The sequence below is a fragment of the Myotis nattereri genome, assembly GCF_964212035.1.
Source record: "Myotis nattereri genome assembly, chromosome: 6".
Taxonomy (NCBI): Eukaryota; Metazoa; Chordata; class Mammalia; order Chiroptera; family Vespertilionidae; genus Myotis; species Myotis nattereri.
In genome coordinates, this window is record NC_138081.1 from 62,171,192 (window position 1) to 62,190,752 (window position 19,561).

Here is a 19,561-nt window from a genome sequence, read left to right on the forward strand (position 1 = left end):
TCTGCCTGGGGGAAGCAGTGGGTCTGGATTGGGAGCTGACCATCCTGTAACTCTCACTTGGCTGCTTTTTTGGAGGGTGGGGTGGGCGCGGGGGGCGGGGGAGGGGGAGTAGGAAGAGGCTGTCTTTTCAAAGAAAAAAAAGGCACAGGCCTTTAAGAGTTAAATTACCCAACTCCCTTTTTATTTTTAAAGTCAGTGGGTTCCTTGTTGCCGTTGCTGAGAAAGATAAATTGATACCACATGTTGCTTCCAGACAAAACCCTCTCTGTTCCCGGGGAAGCACACGCAGCTGGTGTCTGGGTTAGTGGACAGTCTGCATAAGGTAAACATGGTTAAAGGGCTTGGAGCCGACGACATAGGGTAGCAACAGTTAAGAAATTACCAGTGACTCCTGCCTGGCACGGCCCCTTTGAAATACTTTTAAGAGTTTGAAATCTTTTCCTGGAAGGCGCCACCCTCTCACCTTTTGGCTTAAAGTAGATGATGCTCGGAAAACAGTAAGTGAACGTTTGTGATGTCACTGCTTCCGTATGTGGGATCAGACAGTTGAGGACTTTGCATGCGTAGTTTCATTTACTCTGTTCCCAAAGATCCTAGCGTTTAACAGAGAGGGTGTTTTTAACCCTATTTCATGAAAGGGGCAACCAAAGTTAAGTCAGTTGCCCAAGGTCACAAGACAAATGACAGGGCCATGATTCAGCTGGGAGGGAGCTGGCTGACATCAAGGCTGGTGACTTTCCTTCCGCGTCACACTTCGAACTGCATCTGTGAGTTACCCACCTTGGGAAGTATTGGTAGAATGCGTTTTCATTTCAGGCGGCTTCTCCCCGACACCCGAGCTGATCTGCGTTGGGTCCATGTGTCTTCGCAACCAGTTGGTGTATTGGTAGTGACCGCAGGCACTTTAGCATTAGCAATAAAGGTATCTTGTAGGAGAAAACTGTCCTCAGGGTCTGGATAGCAAGACAGATAACTTGCCAGTTCTGATGAGTACAGTCATCTTCATACTAATTTCTTTGAGGGGGGGCCACGCAAAGGGACCGCTCGGCTGTGGCCCACACCACCACAGTCAGCCCGAGTGTGAAATGTGGGTTCCCTCGTGCTGCCGCCTCCACACGCCGACTGCACATGCCTCCTGAAAGGAGTGGGCCACTGATTGCGGCTGCAACCCCACAGGTTTGCCAGTGTTGTTACTCATTAACCACTAACGCTTGCTTCCGTGTAATTCGTTTTTGTAAAAGGCAAGATTGACATAAAGATGAGACGAAGGGTATTCTTATCTCTTCTTTTCTCTCCTCAGGCACATTGTGATAGATGGGCTTTTAAGGGTTCACTAAACCTTTGGGCCCAAGATAGAGAAAAACTGGCATATTTGTCCCTGATTTGCTCTCCTGTAATTCATCAGTATCTGGAGTTTTCAGGGGTGGATTTAAACTCCCAGAACTGTTCACATGGTTTTGGGTTGGGGTTATCATAGCTTCTTGGCTCCTTCAGTGAGCAGATGTGATGACAGAGCAGCCTGGGCTCTGACTGTAGGAGTCTTGTGTTGGTTGGTAGTATTTACTTTATCACCTGAGCCTTAAGGAAAGCTAGTACTTTGGCCCGTCACCATTGGCCTGCCTCAAAGAGTGTATTTCGATGGGATTAGAAAAATCACGCTAGTCCTGCCAAAGCATTTCTCCTGTACCTTCAGCTCCCAACTCCCAAACTAAATTTTAGAAATGTGGACCATTTGGCACAATATACGAATTAGTAGGAAAAAAATCACACACTAAATTGGGAGCTAATTTACAGACCCTAATGGAGAGTTCTTTAGAGAACTTAAAGTATACATCGTAAGAGGATTTTACACTTGGCTTGTCTGTGTTTATAAATCCCATTCCTTCACTCCCAGGATTGAAGTGAGGGAGGGGCAGTTTGAAATCTTACAGAAATCATATCACCATTAACTTTTGTTGTCAGGGAAGGTGGGAAAATATTGCAGTTCTGACATTTTATCTGGCATTTTGTTATTTACCTATTTCGTGCTTTACCAAAATTTAGGTAGAGAAGCTAGTGATTTGAATCATGACCTTTGAAGAAAACCAGAACACATTGCTGGCCTCTGACCTGGACGGGGTGAAGCAGACATTTGAACTGGAAATGGACCGACGGGCCATATTTATTGGCCTTAGGTCCCCCACCTTCAGATTGTGGATTTTATAAAGGGAAGGCTGGCCAGCCTGTATGCTTAGGGGGCTGTGAGGATGGTGGTGGCACAGTATTTATTTGTGTTGTCTCGGTAAAGTAACTAGAAAAGCCTGTCGGAGTGTTGTGTAGGCAGTACGCCTCAGGAAATGTATTCTGCTGCTAATAACCTCTAAAACGAAGAGTTGAGCAAAGATTGGACCCCAAAGCTAATCACCCACTTAAATTGGGTTTTGTTTCAGAATCCAAGGGCAGTTAACACTGGTTTGTGTGGTAGCTGCTGTCTTCCCCTTAGAATAAATGTTATGGCCAACTAGCAAACGCAGACGTGGGCTCGGGAGTGAGTCTTCGCTTTCAGGTTTGCTCTTTTGAGAGACTTTTTTTTTTTTTTAAGGGAAATACCTACTAAATTATTATCACTGTTTCATAAACAAAATTACAGTAGTAAGATTGTGCTTTTGTATCCTTCTCAGACATTTCTTTCTGTAAATGTTAGCAGATAGGTTAAGTGATGACATCTGAATACTTTGGTGACAGGCGTGTGAAAGGTTGTGGTAAAAGCATTGGATTGAAGTTGGGAAAACACATTTCCGTTTAGGTGCTTATAGGCACTAGCTGTGTGACCTTGTGTAAGTCATTTAAAGTCTCTCCGCCTGAGCCTTCATGTCTACGGTGAGGGCACTGATACCACCTTTGCAGGTTTACCGTGAGGATTAAAGACAATGAACCTAACACCTGTGGCCCAGTAGCTAACAGGGCTATAATTAGGCAGGCTCTCATTTCTTCTTCACCCTTGCAATTAGGGCCCTGACACCCTGTGGTTCTGGTCCTGGATGTGGCTATCCCAACCCCTTTACCACATGCCCTTATTGGGCAAACAGAAGCTTGGTTTCTGTTTCCAAATGTTAACCAATTGTAGCTTGTAATTTTATAAAATTGCGCACATACATTGTTGGGGTTTAGAGTTGCAGTAATAGATGGCCATTAGAAAATCCATATAGGGCATTTTGGAGATCTGTAAGGTGTGTTATTTTTCTCAGTTGACTTAGAATTGGCGAAACTAAAAATACGTTTTAAAAAATAGTGTGTCCCTAAATGCTTTCTTTAAAAGGAGGGATCATTGGAAACTTATGATTGCTCATTGTTAATTTGGGTGTTGGTATGAACTCTTTTCAACATCTAGAGCAAAGGAGCCTGGCCAGGGTAGGAGCAATTAGGCCAGTGTCCACATTGGCCCCGCATAGCCTTAGGACTTCCTTGTTTTCTCACCAGGAAGCTTGAGTTTAAGTTTTTATTTAACATATCTAATCATCTGAGTACTCAGTAGTAGAACCACCTTGCACTCGCCTGTTTTTTGAACCCTGCAGAATGAGTTTTAAGAGCATGCTTTATATCTACTGTATTGAGAAAGTGTTTTCCTTTTTAAAGAAATGTAATTTCTGAACCATTAGCAGAGACGTCATTATTCTTTTAAAAACCATAAGAGTAAAAGGGAAGCAGGATAGATAGTCTCTTGGGCAAAGTTCATCTCATCAGATACTCAGCATGTTGCCTTATTTCTTCTCTCAAATGTGTCTTTATGGCTGTGGTAGAAATACCGACTTATGACCCAGGGCTGCTAATGCCATTGCCCAGCCTAAGCTGTAAGCCCTCCTTGCAAGGGAACATATACGTGGGAAAGACTGTGAGTATTTTGAGTTATTTACTTATGGTAACAGCCTGCTGACTTTGTGTTTTAAAAACATTTGGTAGAACACATGTATTTGTATCATCTTCTACATAAATACACATGGTGATTGCCAATTTTTAAAAAACTAGGGTAACATTTAGGATTGCTCATATTTAATATACAGCATCCATACCTTTGGTCTTTAACTTGGAAATACAAACTCATCTGGCCTTCAGGTGCTGTTCTAAATGTGGAGAATACCACCAACTCCTCTCTTTTACTGCCCCTAAGACATTTTAGAGGTTAGAATGAGCCCGCACCAGGCAGTACGCTCTCCTCATGGACTCTGTACTTGACGGTAGCAGCAAGAACGCCCTGCCTTGGTAGCGTGACAGGCTCCTGAAGTATATTATCATATATCATCCTTACATCATCCCTGTCAGGGAGGGATGGTTTGGATATTTTTATGGCTATCATGAAGATGGGTTACTGAACCTACAGCAGACAGATTACCTGATTTGCTCAGCGTCACGTGGCTGGTCAGTGGCAGAGATAAAACTGGATCTGGGTCATCCCTGTCAACTGGGCTTATCTACCAAGCCAGCAGGATTCTTGCAAGATGGGTATAGTCATTAGTGTTTAGGGGATGTTTGGCCCTATTTCTCTTTTAAAAAAATAAACTTTTAAATTTAGAATCGTTTTAGATTTGCAAAAAGTTGCAAAACTGGTATAGAGAGTTCTCATATGCCCAGTGTCGCTTTCCCTACTGTTAACATGTTGTATTAGTTTGGTACATTTGCCACAATGAATGACCAGTATCGATACAGATTGCCTTCGTTTTTACCTCCTGTCCTTTTTCTGTTCCAGCATCCCACCTAGGACACCACATCACATGTAGTCATCATGCCTCCTTAGGTTCCTTATGGCACTGGACAGGCCTCTGTTACATGTCCCTTATTTGGGATCTGTCGGATGTTTTCTCTCATGGTTAGACGGGGTGATGGGTTTTGGAAGGAAGACGGCAAAGGAGGTGCATTTTCATCACATCATATTGAGAGGAGATAGTATCAACATGACTTATCCCTGGAGATGTTGCCCTTGATCATCTGGCTAAGATCACATTTGTCAGGTCCTCCACTATGTAGTTACTCCCCCCACCCTTCCCTTACTGTACTCTTTGGAAGGAAGTGACTATGCTCAGACCACATTACTTTGAATGGGGGAGTATCTATATAAATGAGATACTTGAATGGGAGACTTGCTTACTTATGCCAACTCAGCAAATCCTACTCTACAGGCTTTTTTCTGACATCTGTCAGGTGTGAAATTGTGATTGGAGGAGATGGTCATAGGTAAAATTTCACAGCGGTTCTGAGTTCATTAGATGTTGTTAAGAAAATGTAGATGCTGCCTATACGCTAGGGGAGAATAAAATAGCACCTGGGTGATTAATTACCATCAGAGAGCCAGGGAGGTTTGTTGCAAAGTGTGAACTTCAGTATAGGAAATACAGTTACAGAAAGGACAACAGAACTTCGGAATTTGTGAAAAACTGTCAGTGAGCTTATACAGTCCCATCATCTCCTGAATATGAAACCATCTCCCACCTCCAAAATAGGAAACTTGCCATTTGCAATGTCATTTAGTTCCAAGCTACGGAGGGTCATGCAGGCATTTAAAAATTAGCATGATCAACTATTTCTTCTTGGTGCTCAGTTTTCAGACCATTCTGGCTCATATTCCACATTTCCCCCTCCTCTCTCTACAGAATTCTATCCGACACAACCTCTCGCTACACAGCCGGTTCATGCGGGTCCAGAATGAGGGCACTGGCAAGAGCTCTTGGTGGATCATCAACCCCGACGGAGGGAAGAGCGGGAAGGCACCCCGCCGGCGGGCTGTCTCCATGGACAACAGCAACAAGTATACCAAGAGCCGTAGCCGTGCAGCCAAGAAGAAGGCAGCCCTGCAAACAGCTCCTGAGTCAGCAGACGACAGTCCCTCCCAGCTCTCCAAATGGCCTGGCAGCCCCACATCTCGCAGCAGCGATGAGCTGGATGCATGGACGGATTTTCGCTCGCGCACCAACTCCAATGCCAGCACGGTCAGCGGCCGCCTATCACCCATCCTGGCGGGCACAGAGCTGGATGATGTCCAGGATGACGACGCGCCACTCTCCCCCATGCTTTATAGCAGCTCAGCCAGCCTCTCACCCTCCGTAAGCAAGCCGTGCACTGTGGAGCTGCCCCGGCTGACCGACATGGCCGGCACCATGAATCTGAATGATGGTCTGGCTGACAACCTCATGGATGACCTGCTGGATAACATCCCGCTCCCACCGTCCCAGCCGTCCCCCACTGCGGGGCTCATGCAGAGGAGCTCTAGCTTCCCATACACCACCAAGGGCTCCGGCCTGGGCTCTCCAACCAGCTCCTTCAACAGCACAGTGTTTGGACCCTCATCTCTGAATTCCCTGCGCCAGTCTCCCATGCAGACCATCCAAGAGAACAAGCCAGCCACCTTCTCTTCCATGCCGCACTATGGCACCCAGACACTCCAGGACCTGCTCACTTCAGACTCACTCAGCCACAGCGATGTCATGATGACCCAGTCGGACCCCTTGATGTCTCAGGCCAGCACCGCTGTGTCTGCCCAGAACTCCCGCCGCAATGTGATGCTTCGCAATGACCCAATGATGTCCTTTGCGGCCCAGCCTAACCAGGGGAGTTTGGTCAATCAGAACTTGCTCCACCACCAGCACCAGACCCAGGGCGCTCTCAGTGGCAGCCGTGCCTTGTCTAATTCTGTCAGCAACATGGGCTTGAGCGATTCTAGCAGCCTCGGGTCAGCCAAACACCAGCAGCAGTCTCTCGTCAGCCAGTCTATGCAAACCCTCTCGGACTCTCTCTCAGGCTCCTCTTTGTACTCAACCAGTGCAAACCTTTCCGTCATGGGCCACGAGAAGTTCCCCAGCGACCTGGACCTGGACATGTTCAATGGGAGCTTGGAATGTGACATGGAGTCCATTATTCGCAGTGACCTCATGGATGCCGATGGGTTGGATTTTAACTTTGATTCCCTCATCTCCACACAGAACGTTGTTGGTTTGAACGTGGGGAACTTCACTGGTGCTAAGCAGGCCTCATCTCAGAGCTGGGTGCCAGGCTGAAGGCTCACGGAGGAAAGGGGAAGTGGGCAAAGCAGGTTAGTGCCCAGTGCTATGGCATCATAATAACCACGTGGGGGTGTCTGGGGGCGGGGGGGGGTTGCCTTTTATTTAGTGTGAACTTGACTCCACGTTGAGAAACTTAGAGCTATGAAGCTGTGGTATACAGTTTACACAGCAACATAGCTCCCAACCAGTTCATCTCCGAGTTCTACCTGCAAAACAAATAGGGCTGTCAGGTGCCCCTCCCCACAAGCTGACAGCTCAGGAATTGTATTGCCCGTAAAAAGAACACACACACACACACACACACACACACATTCATAAATGTCATTCTTCTTTGTATTCAGTCACCCTTGCTGACCTATGACTCTGGTCCCACTATTTGATGGATGGATGAAAACAGAAGGGAAGGGGAGGAAGGTAGGACCTGAGTCACACAAACTTCAAGGTTAAGGACTCAGCCAAAGGACTTCCTTAGATTCCCCGGTCCAGCACCCTTATTGTTGATCTTCGATGTTATCATTTCATCTTCCTTTCCATTAAAGTAATGATTTGCAGGTACTTCGAATTTAACTGCAGAATATGTATTCTGGACTCCTTCATACATGCATACTGATATTTCCATCAGAAGCAAAATCTGTTAGATTCTTCACCATAGTATGCATCTTTATTAGGGAGCATTCAGCATCTGAGCCTTAAAAAGAGCAAAAGAATTAAGTTGAAAACAGAAGTGTTTATGTTAGAGCACTTACTCAAGGGCATCTTGATCCCCACTGTATAAATGATGTCAGGTTCTAAACAGAGTGACATGGGCTGTGAATAGTGGCAGATTTTTAAAATTGTGGCATTTCAATACTGTTGGAACTGGAAAGATCACGCAGCATGATGTGGTAAGAAAAGTATTTGATTGGCATCAGAAGTTGAGTGTTCAGTACGCTTCTGCTTTCTGGCTGCTCTTGAGAGTGTGTCAGCCCCTGAGCCTCAATTCCCATTTTATAAAAGAAGGCTGATAGCCACTGTTACTTTACAGGGTTGTTGCAAGAATCAAATGCACTGAGGTATGTGAAAGTGCTTTGGAAAACTGCAGTGGGCTGAAATGGGTACGGTATGAATTAGGTAAGCATACTGCCTAACAGATGAGTAGTAAGCAGGGAGCGCAGGGAGGGTAAGTAGTTTGTCCAGGGTCGCACAGCTGGGCCCAGAATCCATATTTCTTGAATGGCTGGAACCATAATAGTTCTTTCGAATTTTATCTAGATCAGGGGTCCTCAAACTTTTTAAACAGGGGGCCAGGTCACTGTCCCTCAGACCGTTGGAGGGCCGGACTATAGTTTAAAAAAACACTATGAACAAATTCCTATGCACACTGCACATATCTTATTTTGAAGTAAAAAAACAAAACGAGAACAAATACAGTATTTGTATTTGCATGTGGCCCGCAGGCCGTAGTTTGAGGACCCCTGATCTAGATAGTAAAAAATGGGAAGTGCTTTGGACTAGAGCTAGAGTAGCAGATAATAGACAAGCTTGTCCTGAAACTCTCCTCCTCAAGCAGTGAGATGAGCCCTGAGGTCTTCTGCTAATAGGTTTGCACCCCAGACCTTCCCATGTTCAAGGACTCTGCTCTGTGCTTCAGCTCCTTTTGACTTATTTATTTTTTAATCTCAGAAAGCATTTTACACCCTTCTTTAAATGGTATAAGAGGAAAATGGGATTCGAAGCATAAAAAGCTGAGCCTTGTTTAACCCTCTGCCCTGGTGAAGGAGTTACAAGGGTCTCCTCGAGTGAGCGCACTCCCGCTCATGAGTACTTGTAGAAAGTGGAATGTCAAGAGTGTTGTGAAGCTGAAGACTTCTCACTTTCCCAGGCATACGCGGGCCCCACATGGAACTCAGACATCTGTTTTCAGTCATTCAATAGCCACTGAGGTAGTAAAGAGACTGTAATGGAAGCTAAAGAGGGGACACTTTCGTGCCAGCCAGTTCAGGTCATACCCAAACTCGGGTGGTGGAGACTGGCCTTGAGAAATTTGGATACTTGGCTTTTAGAAGAATAAAGAGTTTGTCTTCCTTTAAGAAGAGGAATGCAATTGTGGCTTCAAAAGACACAAGATGTTTTAATTTTGGTGGAGTTGTAAGGAGGCCACTTTCTAGCTCATTAAAAAGAGTAAGTGCAGAAGAAAATGTACTGTCAATTTTTGTCTGATTTTTGTCAGTGTAGATTTCCATTGAGTTGAATAGCAGACCTTTCTAGTGTATGTATAATTCTAAGATTGTACAAAAATATTTTAAGGGAGATTTAGCCCTTAAGTTTTTAAAACACGAATGAAGAAACGTCATGGAGGCGGGGGGTGGGGAGTACTTTGAGGGAGTCTGGCTTCTGGGTTTAGGGTTTCCGTTTTGTTTTGAAATGAATTGCTCCTCTAGACAGCCAGGACCACGTGTGGCCTGGTGTGTGTTCTTTACTTTTAAACGTGTGGCTATCACTATATTGAAGGTTCCTAAATCGACAAAACAGGCCTGAGGGCACAATGTCAGGCCTCACCTCACCCAGATTAAGCACCCAAGGTTCCCCAGAGTCATTGTACTGACTTCTTTAAACCAGAAGTCTTGTATTCTCCAGACTCTCTTCCTGACTTGCTAACTGAAGGTCATGTGAGCCTGAATTGGAGCCATCTAGTTACAGAGCAGTCGGTCCAGCCAGTCTCGCTGGAGAACTGTGGCGAGATGTTCTCTGGAGGGTTGAGTGTTCCCCACATGTCACTCACTTAGACCACATGTAAGATCCCTCAGCCTGTGGGTCTATCTGGAAAAGAAAAGAGTAACCATACCCTTTCATGAGGGCCAGCTGCTGGGGTGTAAAGGGCTTTGTCCTCTCTCAGGCACCCATAAAACTTGGTGAAGAAACATACAAGTTGGCAGCAGAGATGTCTGTGAGCGACTGTAGTGGTTGCAAAGCTGAGTTTCGCATAAGCCCTCCTGAGTTTGACACGTGTCTGCTCTCGGAGGGAAAGCAGCATCAATCTCACTGTAGTTTTGATGTCAAAAGATGCCTAATTTCACAAGCTCTTTCATTCATCTTCATCTTTTGGCATTTGAAGACGCCCCATTAGGGAGCAGCCCAGGATTTCGTTTTAAACTACTTTATGGTAAGGATTGGAAAACATCAACCAGGAAATAGCCCAGATGGAGAGGAGAAGGGTAGTTTTCTTTCTGTTTCTGCCACTGGTCACGTCACTGATGAGTCTCTTAGAATTGAAGGTTTCTCGTCTATGAAAAGAGGACAGGCTCATAGAGTTTTAAAGGTACAGCGTATGTATAATTTTAAACCTGAAACCTAACACCTGTCTGCGAAATGGTCCTAATTTGAGGTACATGATGGCATGGAAATATAAAGAAACAGTGGTAAACCAGTGTGGAAACGGCAGGCTTCAGCGGTGGAGGCCGTGGTGAATTTACATTTAGGCCATTTCCCAAAAGGAGCATATCTTTGATACTTGCCAGAGTTAATTTCTATTATGTCTTTATTCATGTTGGGAGATAGGACTAATTCTAACCAAATACAGGCAATACGGGCTATTCCTGCCACATTTTTTCCTTGGTGTAGGTCTTTCTGTGTCAGGGAACGTAGCGCATGGTAAATATGAATCTGTACATATTGCGTGGAGAATATCCTTTGGTTGTTTTTTTTTGCACTGTTGCTGTAGTCTAGTCTTTGGCTACAATGCACCAGCCTCAAGAACTCTGCATCTGCCAAGCTCTTCATTCTTACCTGTTGCTAAGCCCCAAGCCTGAAGTGCCATTCATGGAGAGAGTGGCTGCCTGGATCTTGTTGACAGTGGATCTTGTTGGTGGCAGTGAAGGAAAAGTGACAGAGCTGTGAAAAGGGGCTCTCTGTGCAGAGGCTGGTACACGCCTTCCATGCATTCGTTTCCCTGGAAAGCAGGGACATCACGCCCAGGCCGCGCTTCCTGGGCCTGTTAGTTTTCCAGTGCACCTGTGGTCACCTCTGGCCGGCCTGCTGGACGTGGCGACAGAGCCTGTGTGGCTCTCACTTCGAGCAGTTGCATTTCTAAGTGGCTTTCTGGAAGGTCTCTCTTGGCCACAGAGCTTATGTGGAGCATAAATAAAGGGTGAAAATCGCCAGAATTACCACTGGAAATTCTTGTAAACTTCAAGCTCCCATTAAATGCTTCTTTTTAGAAGGTTCATAATGCTCAATATTCAACATCTAATAAATAACGTTTCAGAGCAGAGCCCCAGGGATAGTGAGCTGAAGTGGGTGGCTGGCTCACGTCCAACTGTGATGAGCCTGCTCTAGAAGTCAAACGTAAACTAAAGCAAGCATCCTGAGGGCTTTTCACAGAAGCCTGTATCTGGGTTTAGTCTGACTCTGGCCTCTTAGTATTATGGAGCTCCTGAAGTACGAGGGCCTATGTTTTTATCCCCCAAACAAAAACAGACTGCGTGAGAATGGAATAGGTCAATAGGACATTTGAAAGCAAGGTTGTCCCAGAAAACCAAGCATGTAAGATGGCCACACACCCTTGGGTCCTTTGCTTCAACCTTGCATGTAAGGCAGTCTTTTCCTCACTACCACCACTGCTCCACCTCCCCAACCAGGCCATGCATTTCTTGGGGGTAGGGAGAACCCCTGTTTTATTTACCTCTATGCCCTGTGCCCAATGCACTGCAGGTGCTCAATAAATGTATTTTGTTTAATGAATTCAGGCTTCTCTTGAGCACGTGTACTAATGTGGGGCCTACCGTTTTGCCAGGCAGCTCATCCAGCCTCAGAACCCACTCCATGGCTGAGAAGAGCTTGATTAATATGATAAGGGCATACAAAACACTTAGTAAGAATCAAGGGCAAAAGGGCCAAGAGTCCATAGTAATCAAGGGGGTTGTTGACCTTTTTCAGCATTACGCTAGGGCAGGATTTCTTCAGGGGCTTCCTTAGAACACAGGTCCTGTGGTTTGAAGAAAAAGGATTTGGTTCAAGACATCAGAGAGGCAAGACAAGCCTGTTCCTGAAGCACACCACTCTGTGGCGAGCGCCTGTGCCCTTGGTGGCTGGTGTTTTGTTTCTTTCTCTTCCCACTAACAGACGTGGACCTTCCCCTGTAATTCTAGATACTCTGGTTTGTTTTTAAGAACCTCTTCTTTGTGTGCTGAAATCTATAACACTCATGTATTAAAGGATGAGAATTACTTAGTCATGAAGGCCTCCGAGTTAATTCCAGTGTTCTGAAGGATAAAACTTTAATTGGCAGTCTTGGCTTGATTGAAGGTTTGCATATCAGTATGTCTTCTCCCTCCCCCTTCCTTCCCCTCCCACTTCTGTCTCCTCTGTCTCTCTTCTCTCTTGTGAAGAAGTTTGGACCATAATTTTTTTTAAGCAGTCATGTCTGTGCGGAGTGTTTGATTTGACTCCTTGGGGACATTAATGGCCAAGAAGAGAAGGCCAGAGGTTCTAAGGTTGAAACCCACTGGGCCTCCATTTCTGGGCATGCCGCTGTAATTAACTGGAACTTCCGTTGGCCATTTGTGCGTTCAGTTGATCAGAAAGCAGTACAGCCCAGCATATCTGTAAGTAATCAGGAAATATTGGCTGGTAGACCTGTTGGACAGTGTCCCTTTGTCTGCCTCTTGAGTGCCTCAGGCCAGAGCACTCCCTGCCCAGCCCCACTCAGACCAGGTTGCCCTGCTGGCTGGGGGCCGGGGCCAGGGAAGGGAGGTCCAGGCACTGACCCCGCAGTGCTGTCAGGCTGAGCGGGAGGTGAGGGTCACGCGTGCCACGTAAAGTGCAGGCTTACTCACTGCAGGAACCAGTGCTCGGGCTGGACCCCTGGCGCCAGGATGGCCCTTTGTCTCTGCTGATCGTGACTCCCCCCCTGGAGTTGCTCCTGTCAGCTCCTCCTCGGTTCCCTTCGCCTGTTATACTGGTGTGATGGTTGCTTCTTGGCCACCACCTGTGTCACCTGCATGCCCTGGTCATACCTTACAGGAGGATGAGTGGGACTAAAGTAGCTGATTTTGTGTTTTCGATTTCAGAGTCACCTTGGAGAAAATTAGATTGAAATCACAAGTGTATTATCTAACGCAGGAGGAGAAGACTTTAGAGACCCTTCTCTCCCGTGCTTGGCAGTGGGATGTGTAGGTGGGTGGTGCGTCATGCCCCAGGGCCCCAGGGCATCCCAGCCTGGAGGGTGGCTGCACCCTCTCCGCCATCCCCCACCCCCTCCAGCCAGTGAATGCAGTGGAGGGTCACACAGGATGGGGTCGCAGCCGGCAAACGAAACATGGTGATATTCAGGCCCTGGTTTTAGCTAAACATTTGCTCCTGGACTGGAGTTCCCTTTTGTTTGTAAACAGTGAGTCACTTCAGTGATGACAGCAGTTTGAGAGTTAGAATAGCAAGACTCTTAATTTGGGGGCTGGTAATAAAGGATGTGTATGGTGGGATGTGAAAAGGTAAATTTTTGATTAAGTACTTACTACTTAAAATGTTTTTATTAATTTTCTAAAATTAAATTAGTTGGATGTTAAAATTGTGCCTCCTATTGATCCTTAGGGGGTTTCATGAGTTTTAGAAACTTGATCGGAACCACGAAAAAGGGGATCAATACCCTCCCCCCGAAAAAGGCATTAAAATTCCAGGTCTTGCCCCACAAGCAGTAGGGTTTCTGCCCAGATTCAAATAAGACCAAGTCTTAGCAAACGTGAGTAGTTCTAAAATGCTTCTGGAAGCCGAGCTCTGAAAGGGTGGCATTTGAATTGGCAGAGAAGAGACGGCTATTCCAGAAGGACGGTTCGGCCCTTTATTCAGCCACCGTGTGTTGCACAGCTCATCTGTGTGTCAGCTTTGCAGGCTTCTTGGGACGTCAAGAGAACTTTGTTTCCCCGGCGAGAATATGGGCTTGAGAGTAAATACCATGTGTCCGACAGGGCTCTTAAAGTAGTTGGTGCTTCGTCGGTGATTTGACTTGAGGCTTTTGCTCTGTTTTCAAGGAATTCAACATTTCAGGAGCTCAACGTCTATGAAAAAGTAACCCCTCTGGGTACCATGTGATTAGGTGCCCGGTGAGCGGTTGAGGAGTTTAGTAGAGGACAGCCTAGAGAAGGAGGGCTGGCTGGATGGGTGTGGTTCACATGGGCGGGAGAGCAAACCAGACACAGTGTGACTGCACCTGACTTACGGACGAGGAGGTCTGTTGGCAAAACCCGGATGAGGACCCCGGAGCCTGACCCCAGAGGCCTCGACCAGCGAAGGTGTTTGGATGCTATAATAGGGCTAATTGACCATGAGTCCAGAGAAGGTCCACATGCCCCTTCAAGGCATTTGCCTTAAAAATGGTTCTTTAAAAGGACATAATAAGAAACTTTACATGCTGTTCTGTGTGGTTTGAAAATCTAAGAATCTTTAGGGAATAGGAGACCTCTGCAACTTCGTTATTGACAGCAGATTAATCCGTACATTTGTGCCATGTCCGTCACCATATTGTAGTCTGGGTACACAAAGAACATGGGTTGATGTAATCCCTGCCCCAATATAAAGTCAGGTAGGACATTCCCTGCAGTTTAAGCCTCGTTGCAGGCCACCCCGGCTCTCGCTGTGAAGTGTGAGGACGGTTGCTTCTCTCCTGAGCTCCCTGTGCCCTGTTAGCACAGCGCTGAGGCCGGCAGGAAGGGCATCCACACTGGCTCGAAGTTTGGACGCGTCCTGGAGGCAAAGGCTCTATAGAGGCTTGTTACCAGCCTTCACAGGCAGGCTCCCCCTGCCACCTCGCAAACGCCCAGAAGTTACTGGGAGATGGCAGAGAGCGTACCTACCTACACAAGACACGCTTTTCTGTACACAAACTCAGCTGCTTTTTTTTTTTTTAATAGTGCATATAGGTGAGTGTCTTCCCAGTATCTCCCTAAGTGGCACCTTTGCCACAAGAAGCTTATTTTCAGCATCCCTGTCACATCCTCACCTTCTTCATAAGCATTTCCTTGCCCATCAGAAAACTCCAGAGCCTGTGGGCTGTGTTTCCTGGAAACTTGAGTTTCCTTTTTGGGAGGCTCCTCAACTGAATGCAGATTGGCCTCCAGCCTGGCCAGAGCTTCCATACCTACCGGTTCTGCTTCCCTCGCCGACTTTTCCTTGTCTAAGCCGGCAAGTTGACAGCACTTGCCAACATGTATTTCCCTGGAGCGGCACCTCCCACGCCCCTTCGCTGGCAGTCACGGAGGACGGCGCTGCTCAGCTCAGGCCAAGGCTGGATTGTAAGCCCCCAGGCCCTGTCAGTGGCCCCAGGCTGGTTTCCATGCACCTCCTGGAATCCTCTTTATCACCCACTCCAGCCTGGAAGACACTGGAAAATCACCAAAGTAAGCCAGTGTTGTGTCCATGCGCACTGTCTGGAGCTGCTGCATGTTTTGCCTGTGAAGGTGACCTCCAAGGGAACTGCTTCCATTTGCGTGTTCCAAAAACATGTGGCTGCCTGACCCAAGGACCCCTACCCCCCTACCCCCCCCCCCCAAAAAAAAACAATGCCATCTTTTTCTAGGGTAACACCAGCTACAAAACCCTTGGTGGATGCTGGCAGATGGCAGTGGCTCATTATGAACTAACTGGGTGTCCCTTGGCTCCCCTCTGGGGCAGAGCAGAGGGGGTGGCAGGCAGGCGTCTCTTTGCTCTCAGGGGCAGAAACAGCCACACTCTGAAATACAGCCCTGTTCTCCGAAGTCTGTGTGAGGCTTCGCTGTCAGATTGTGTGAACATCCATTCGTTTTCTTTTCTATCCTGAATGTTCATAGTTATAGTCCCCTGCTTGCCCCAGGGGTTGCAGGTTTGGCTTAAATGATCCGTATGTTTGATTTTATTTCTCAGGCAGACTTTCCTCCAACATGTTTTAGTTTTAGCTAGGAGAGCAGTTGATGACCTTCCTGGGTTTGTGGATGTCTCTTTTTCCTCCGGTGACGTATTTGGTATTGGGGTCCTGTTCCATTCTTCTCTGCCAAGAAGATGAAAACACGACTGAAAACCCCAGATCTGCCGCCTGGGAGTTACTTTGTGGGAAGACAGCAGTAGGAACGTTTATCTTTTTATTCCCAGATTAAAGCTGATGGGGTTGTTATGTTTTGTGTCGAGTTTTTTTTGGAGGCGTTGCCCTTTCTTGGAACATCACGTGATTTCATGGTGCTAATTAGGCAGAAACTTGTCTTCCCTACAGATGCCAAGATTATAGAGGGACTTACTCTCACCAGAGACCAGATGACAGCGTCCATAGGTCATTTTAGCATGGGCCTCATCCTGCGGCCTCCCCATTTTATTTTCCTTGCATCAACAGCCCAATTTCAAATTTATTTATTGGGCAAGGAGGGGGAGAGGGGGATCTTCTCCTATTAATGCAAGTCACTGATGGGATAGCACATTTTCATATTTCTTGTTAGTTGGCCTGTTGCCTAGTAACTGTAAAGTGATAGCTGTAATTCCCTTCAGCTGTATGCTTTCTTTTCCTTCCAAGTTTTGCTTAATCTGATGTGTTTTTAAACTTAGCAGAGCATTAGCATATGCACATGAGCCTCACAGTTAACTACAACATCTCTCTTTAGATCAGGGGTGGGCAAACTTTTTGACTCGAGGGCCACAATGGGTTCTTAAACTGGACCGGAGGGCCGGAACAAAAGCATGGATGGAGTGTTTGTGCGAACTAATATAAATTCATAGTAAACATCATTACATCAAAGGGTACGGTCTTTTTTTTTTTTTTAGTTTAATCCATTTTAAACGGGCCGTAGTTTGCCCACGGCTGCTTTAGACGATGTAAGAATGGTGGGGTCTTCACTGAAATCCATGAGACTTGTACCCAACCTGAGAATCATTAAAGTCCCAGCTCACTAGCTGAGCTCACTCCTAAATGTGCTCCCTCATTCCTTCAGTCCTTGGTGGAGTCGGGTAAATGTGCAAACATTGCCTCACCGAAGAATGGCCATAAATCTCAGCCAGGTGAGGCGGCCTGCCTTGTGACTGCTTTCAGTCATCGGGCCTTCCTAATGAAGGGTGACTCCGGTTCTCCTCTTGGAAGGATCTTGTATTTCTGTTCAGTACTTATCTGGTTCCTTTATGTTTTCACATTATTTTACGATCTGTTTGCCTTCTATCACGGAGAAAACAAGTCACCTCTCTGTTCTGTGGAGTGGGAGTTTTTGTATAAAATTTGTTTGAGAGCTGCCTCTACACCTGGGCCTGGGCCTGGGCCTCTCTGGCTTAATCTCCAGGCACAGGTAGTTTCAGCACAGGTGGGAGGCGCACCTGTGAGACTGGGGGAGTTCCAGTACCTAGCGCCCCAGGTGGCCCCCAGGCCATTGTGAAGGAAGGGAAAGAGACCCACGCGTCTCCTTTTTTTTTTTTTTTTTTTTTTTAATATATTTTATTGACTTTTCACAGAGAGGAAGGGAGAGGGATAGAGAGTTAGAAACATCGATGAGAGAGGAACATCGATCAGCTGCCTCCTGCACACCTCCCACTGGGGATGTGCCCACAACCAAGGTACATGCCCTTGGCCGGAATCGAACCTGGGGCCTTTCAGTCTGCAGGCCGATGCTCTATCCACTGAGCCAAACCGGTTAGGGCCACGCATCTCCTTTTTAATGATGCTTCCTGAAGAGTCTTTTGATGAAGGAATGGGCATTTGGCCTCAGGATTGTTGTTGGTTGTGCCCATGTGGGCCTCCTGCCCAGGTTTCAGGGCTGATGCCTGTTCTGCCTAGAATGATGCCCTATTGGGGGCTATCGTACCCTCCGCCTCCTTCCTTCCTATGCTGAGCCAGCCCCAGCATCAGAGCAAGCTGTATGCTTGGCCTGTGTACGTGTGGAAGAAATATGTCACCATCCCAGGTCCACGGCTGGATAATTAACACCAAGGGAACCGGGGGATGGGGTCGGAATTAGGTAATACTTCATAGCTTCTCCCTTGGCACTTTCAGTAGCTCAGGGTAGAGAGTTGGGGACCAAAGTCCCCTGATGACTAATTGCATAGTGATGTTAGGTTGTGGTTTATTAAGTGTTATTGTGAAGGAAAAAACCAAATCCCCTTCTAAAGAACCCTATTCACACCCTCGTTTGTTCATGCCTCAGGGGTCCATGGTAGAGGTGCTGAAATAGCACTAGCTCTTGGAGGCCCAATTCCTCACAGACACTGAGATCTGGTGTCTAGTTTAGCCTTTCCCCTCTGAAATCAACAAGCCATTATTTTATAGTCCGGGATAAATTGTCTCATACCCTAGCAAAGCAAGGAACAGCTCCAGAAAAGCCATCGGCCAGGGCAACTAAGTGCTGGGGGTGGGAGAAGACAGGCCTTCTTTTCCTGCTTTTGTCTCTGCTGCCGGTGAAACAACCTCAGTTCTTGTCTTTGGGGCTGTGACCAGGGGAACTGCGGCCATGGGTGTGTAACGTTACACACACCAAGCCCTGGGGTCGTTCTGCACATCGGTAGCGGAAGGTAAGGCTGCCAACCGGTGCAGTCACAGAAGAGAAGTCACAAGTGCACTTGTGAAAATTCCACAGGAGCTCATGATGGTATCTCTGAAGAGGAGGGGAGATGTCCGTGTGTGTGAGAAGGCTTATTGATGCATTTTTCATTACTTGTTCACCTTATCCGGTGAGCAGATCTTGAGTTCATGTTGCTTTGCTACCACTTTTCTCTCCATTTTTTGGCCTGGAGCCATTTTTTTCCTACCATGACAGCCAACTGTCTCCATAAACAGTTTTATGTCTTGAGACCTGTCATGTCAGTTCCTGTGGCTACATCTCTATGAGTATACAGTTGACCCTTGAACAACATGGGTTTAACTGCACCGATCCAGTTATACGTGGATTTTTTTTCAGTAAATATATTGGGGAAAATGGAGATTTGCTACAATTTGAAAATACTTGCAGATGAACCACGTAGCTTAGAAATGTAAAAATAAATTTTTTAAAGTTATGTCATGAATGCATAAAATACATATATATATATACATATTTTCCTTATGATTTTCTTAACTTTTTTTCTCTAGCTGACTTTATTGTAAGAATGCAGCATATGATACATATAACTTACAAGTTATGTGTTAATCAACTATTTATGTTATTGGCTATTAGTAATTTTGGGGAGTCAAAGGTCTCCCAAAGATACATATGTTTTTGATTTCAGAGAGGAAGGGAGAGCGGGAGAGAGAGAGAGAAACATCAATGATGAGAGAGAATCAACGATTGCCTGCCTCCTGCACACCTCCCACTGGAAATCGAGCCCGCAACCCGGGCATGTGCCCTTGACCAGAATCGAACCTGGGACTCTTCAGTCCGCAAGCTGACGCTCTGTCCACTGAGCAAAACCAGCTGGGGCCTAACCGGATTTTTGACTGCACTAGGAGCTTGGCACCCCTAAATCCCACATTGTTCAGGGATCAACTGTACTTTATAAAAATATCCTCTAACTTTTCCAGGCTCAGTGGTTGCATGAAATCTGATAAGACATGTGTAAATTAGATGCTCTGAGAGGACCTC

The 19,561-nt window shown here is 46.5% G+C and overlaps 1 protein-coding gene across 1 annotated transcript in view; it reads left to right on the forward strand.

Annotated features, from left to right (window-relative positions):
* Window positions 1-19,561, forward strand: part of FOXO3 (forkhead box O3) — a 111,385-nt gene that overhangs the window by 89,906 nt on the left and 1,918 nt on the right. The window contains exon 3 of the mRNA XM_081093857.1: window positions 5,625-7,060. Within this exon, the coding sequence (XP_080949983.1) occupies window positions 5,625-7,025 (1,401 nt within the window). The 3' untranslated portion in view covers window positions 7,026-7,060. The remainder of the gene's footprint in view (window positions 1-5,624; window positions 7,061-19,561) is intronic.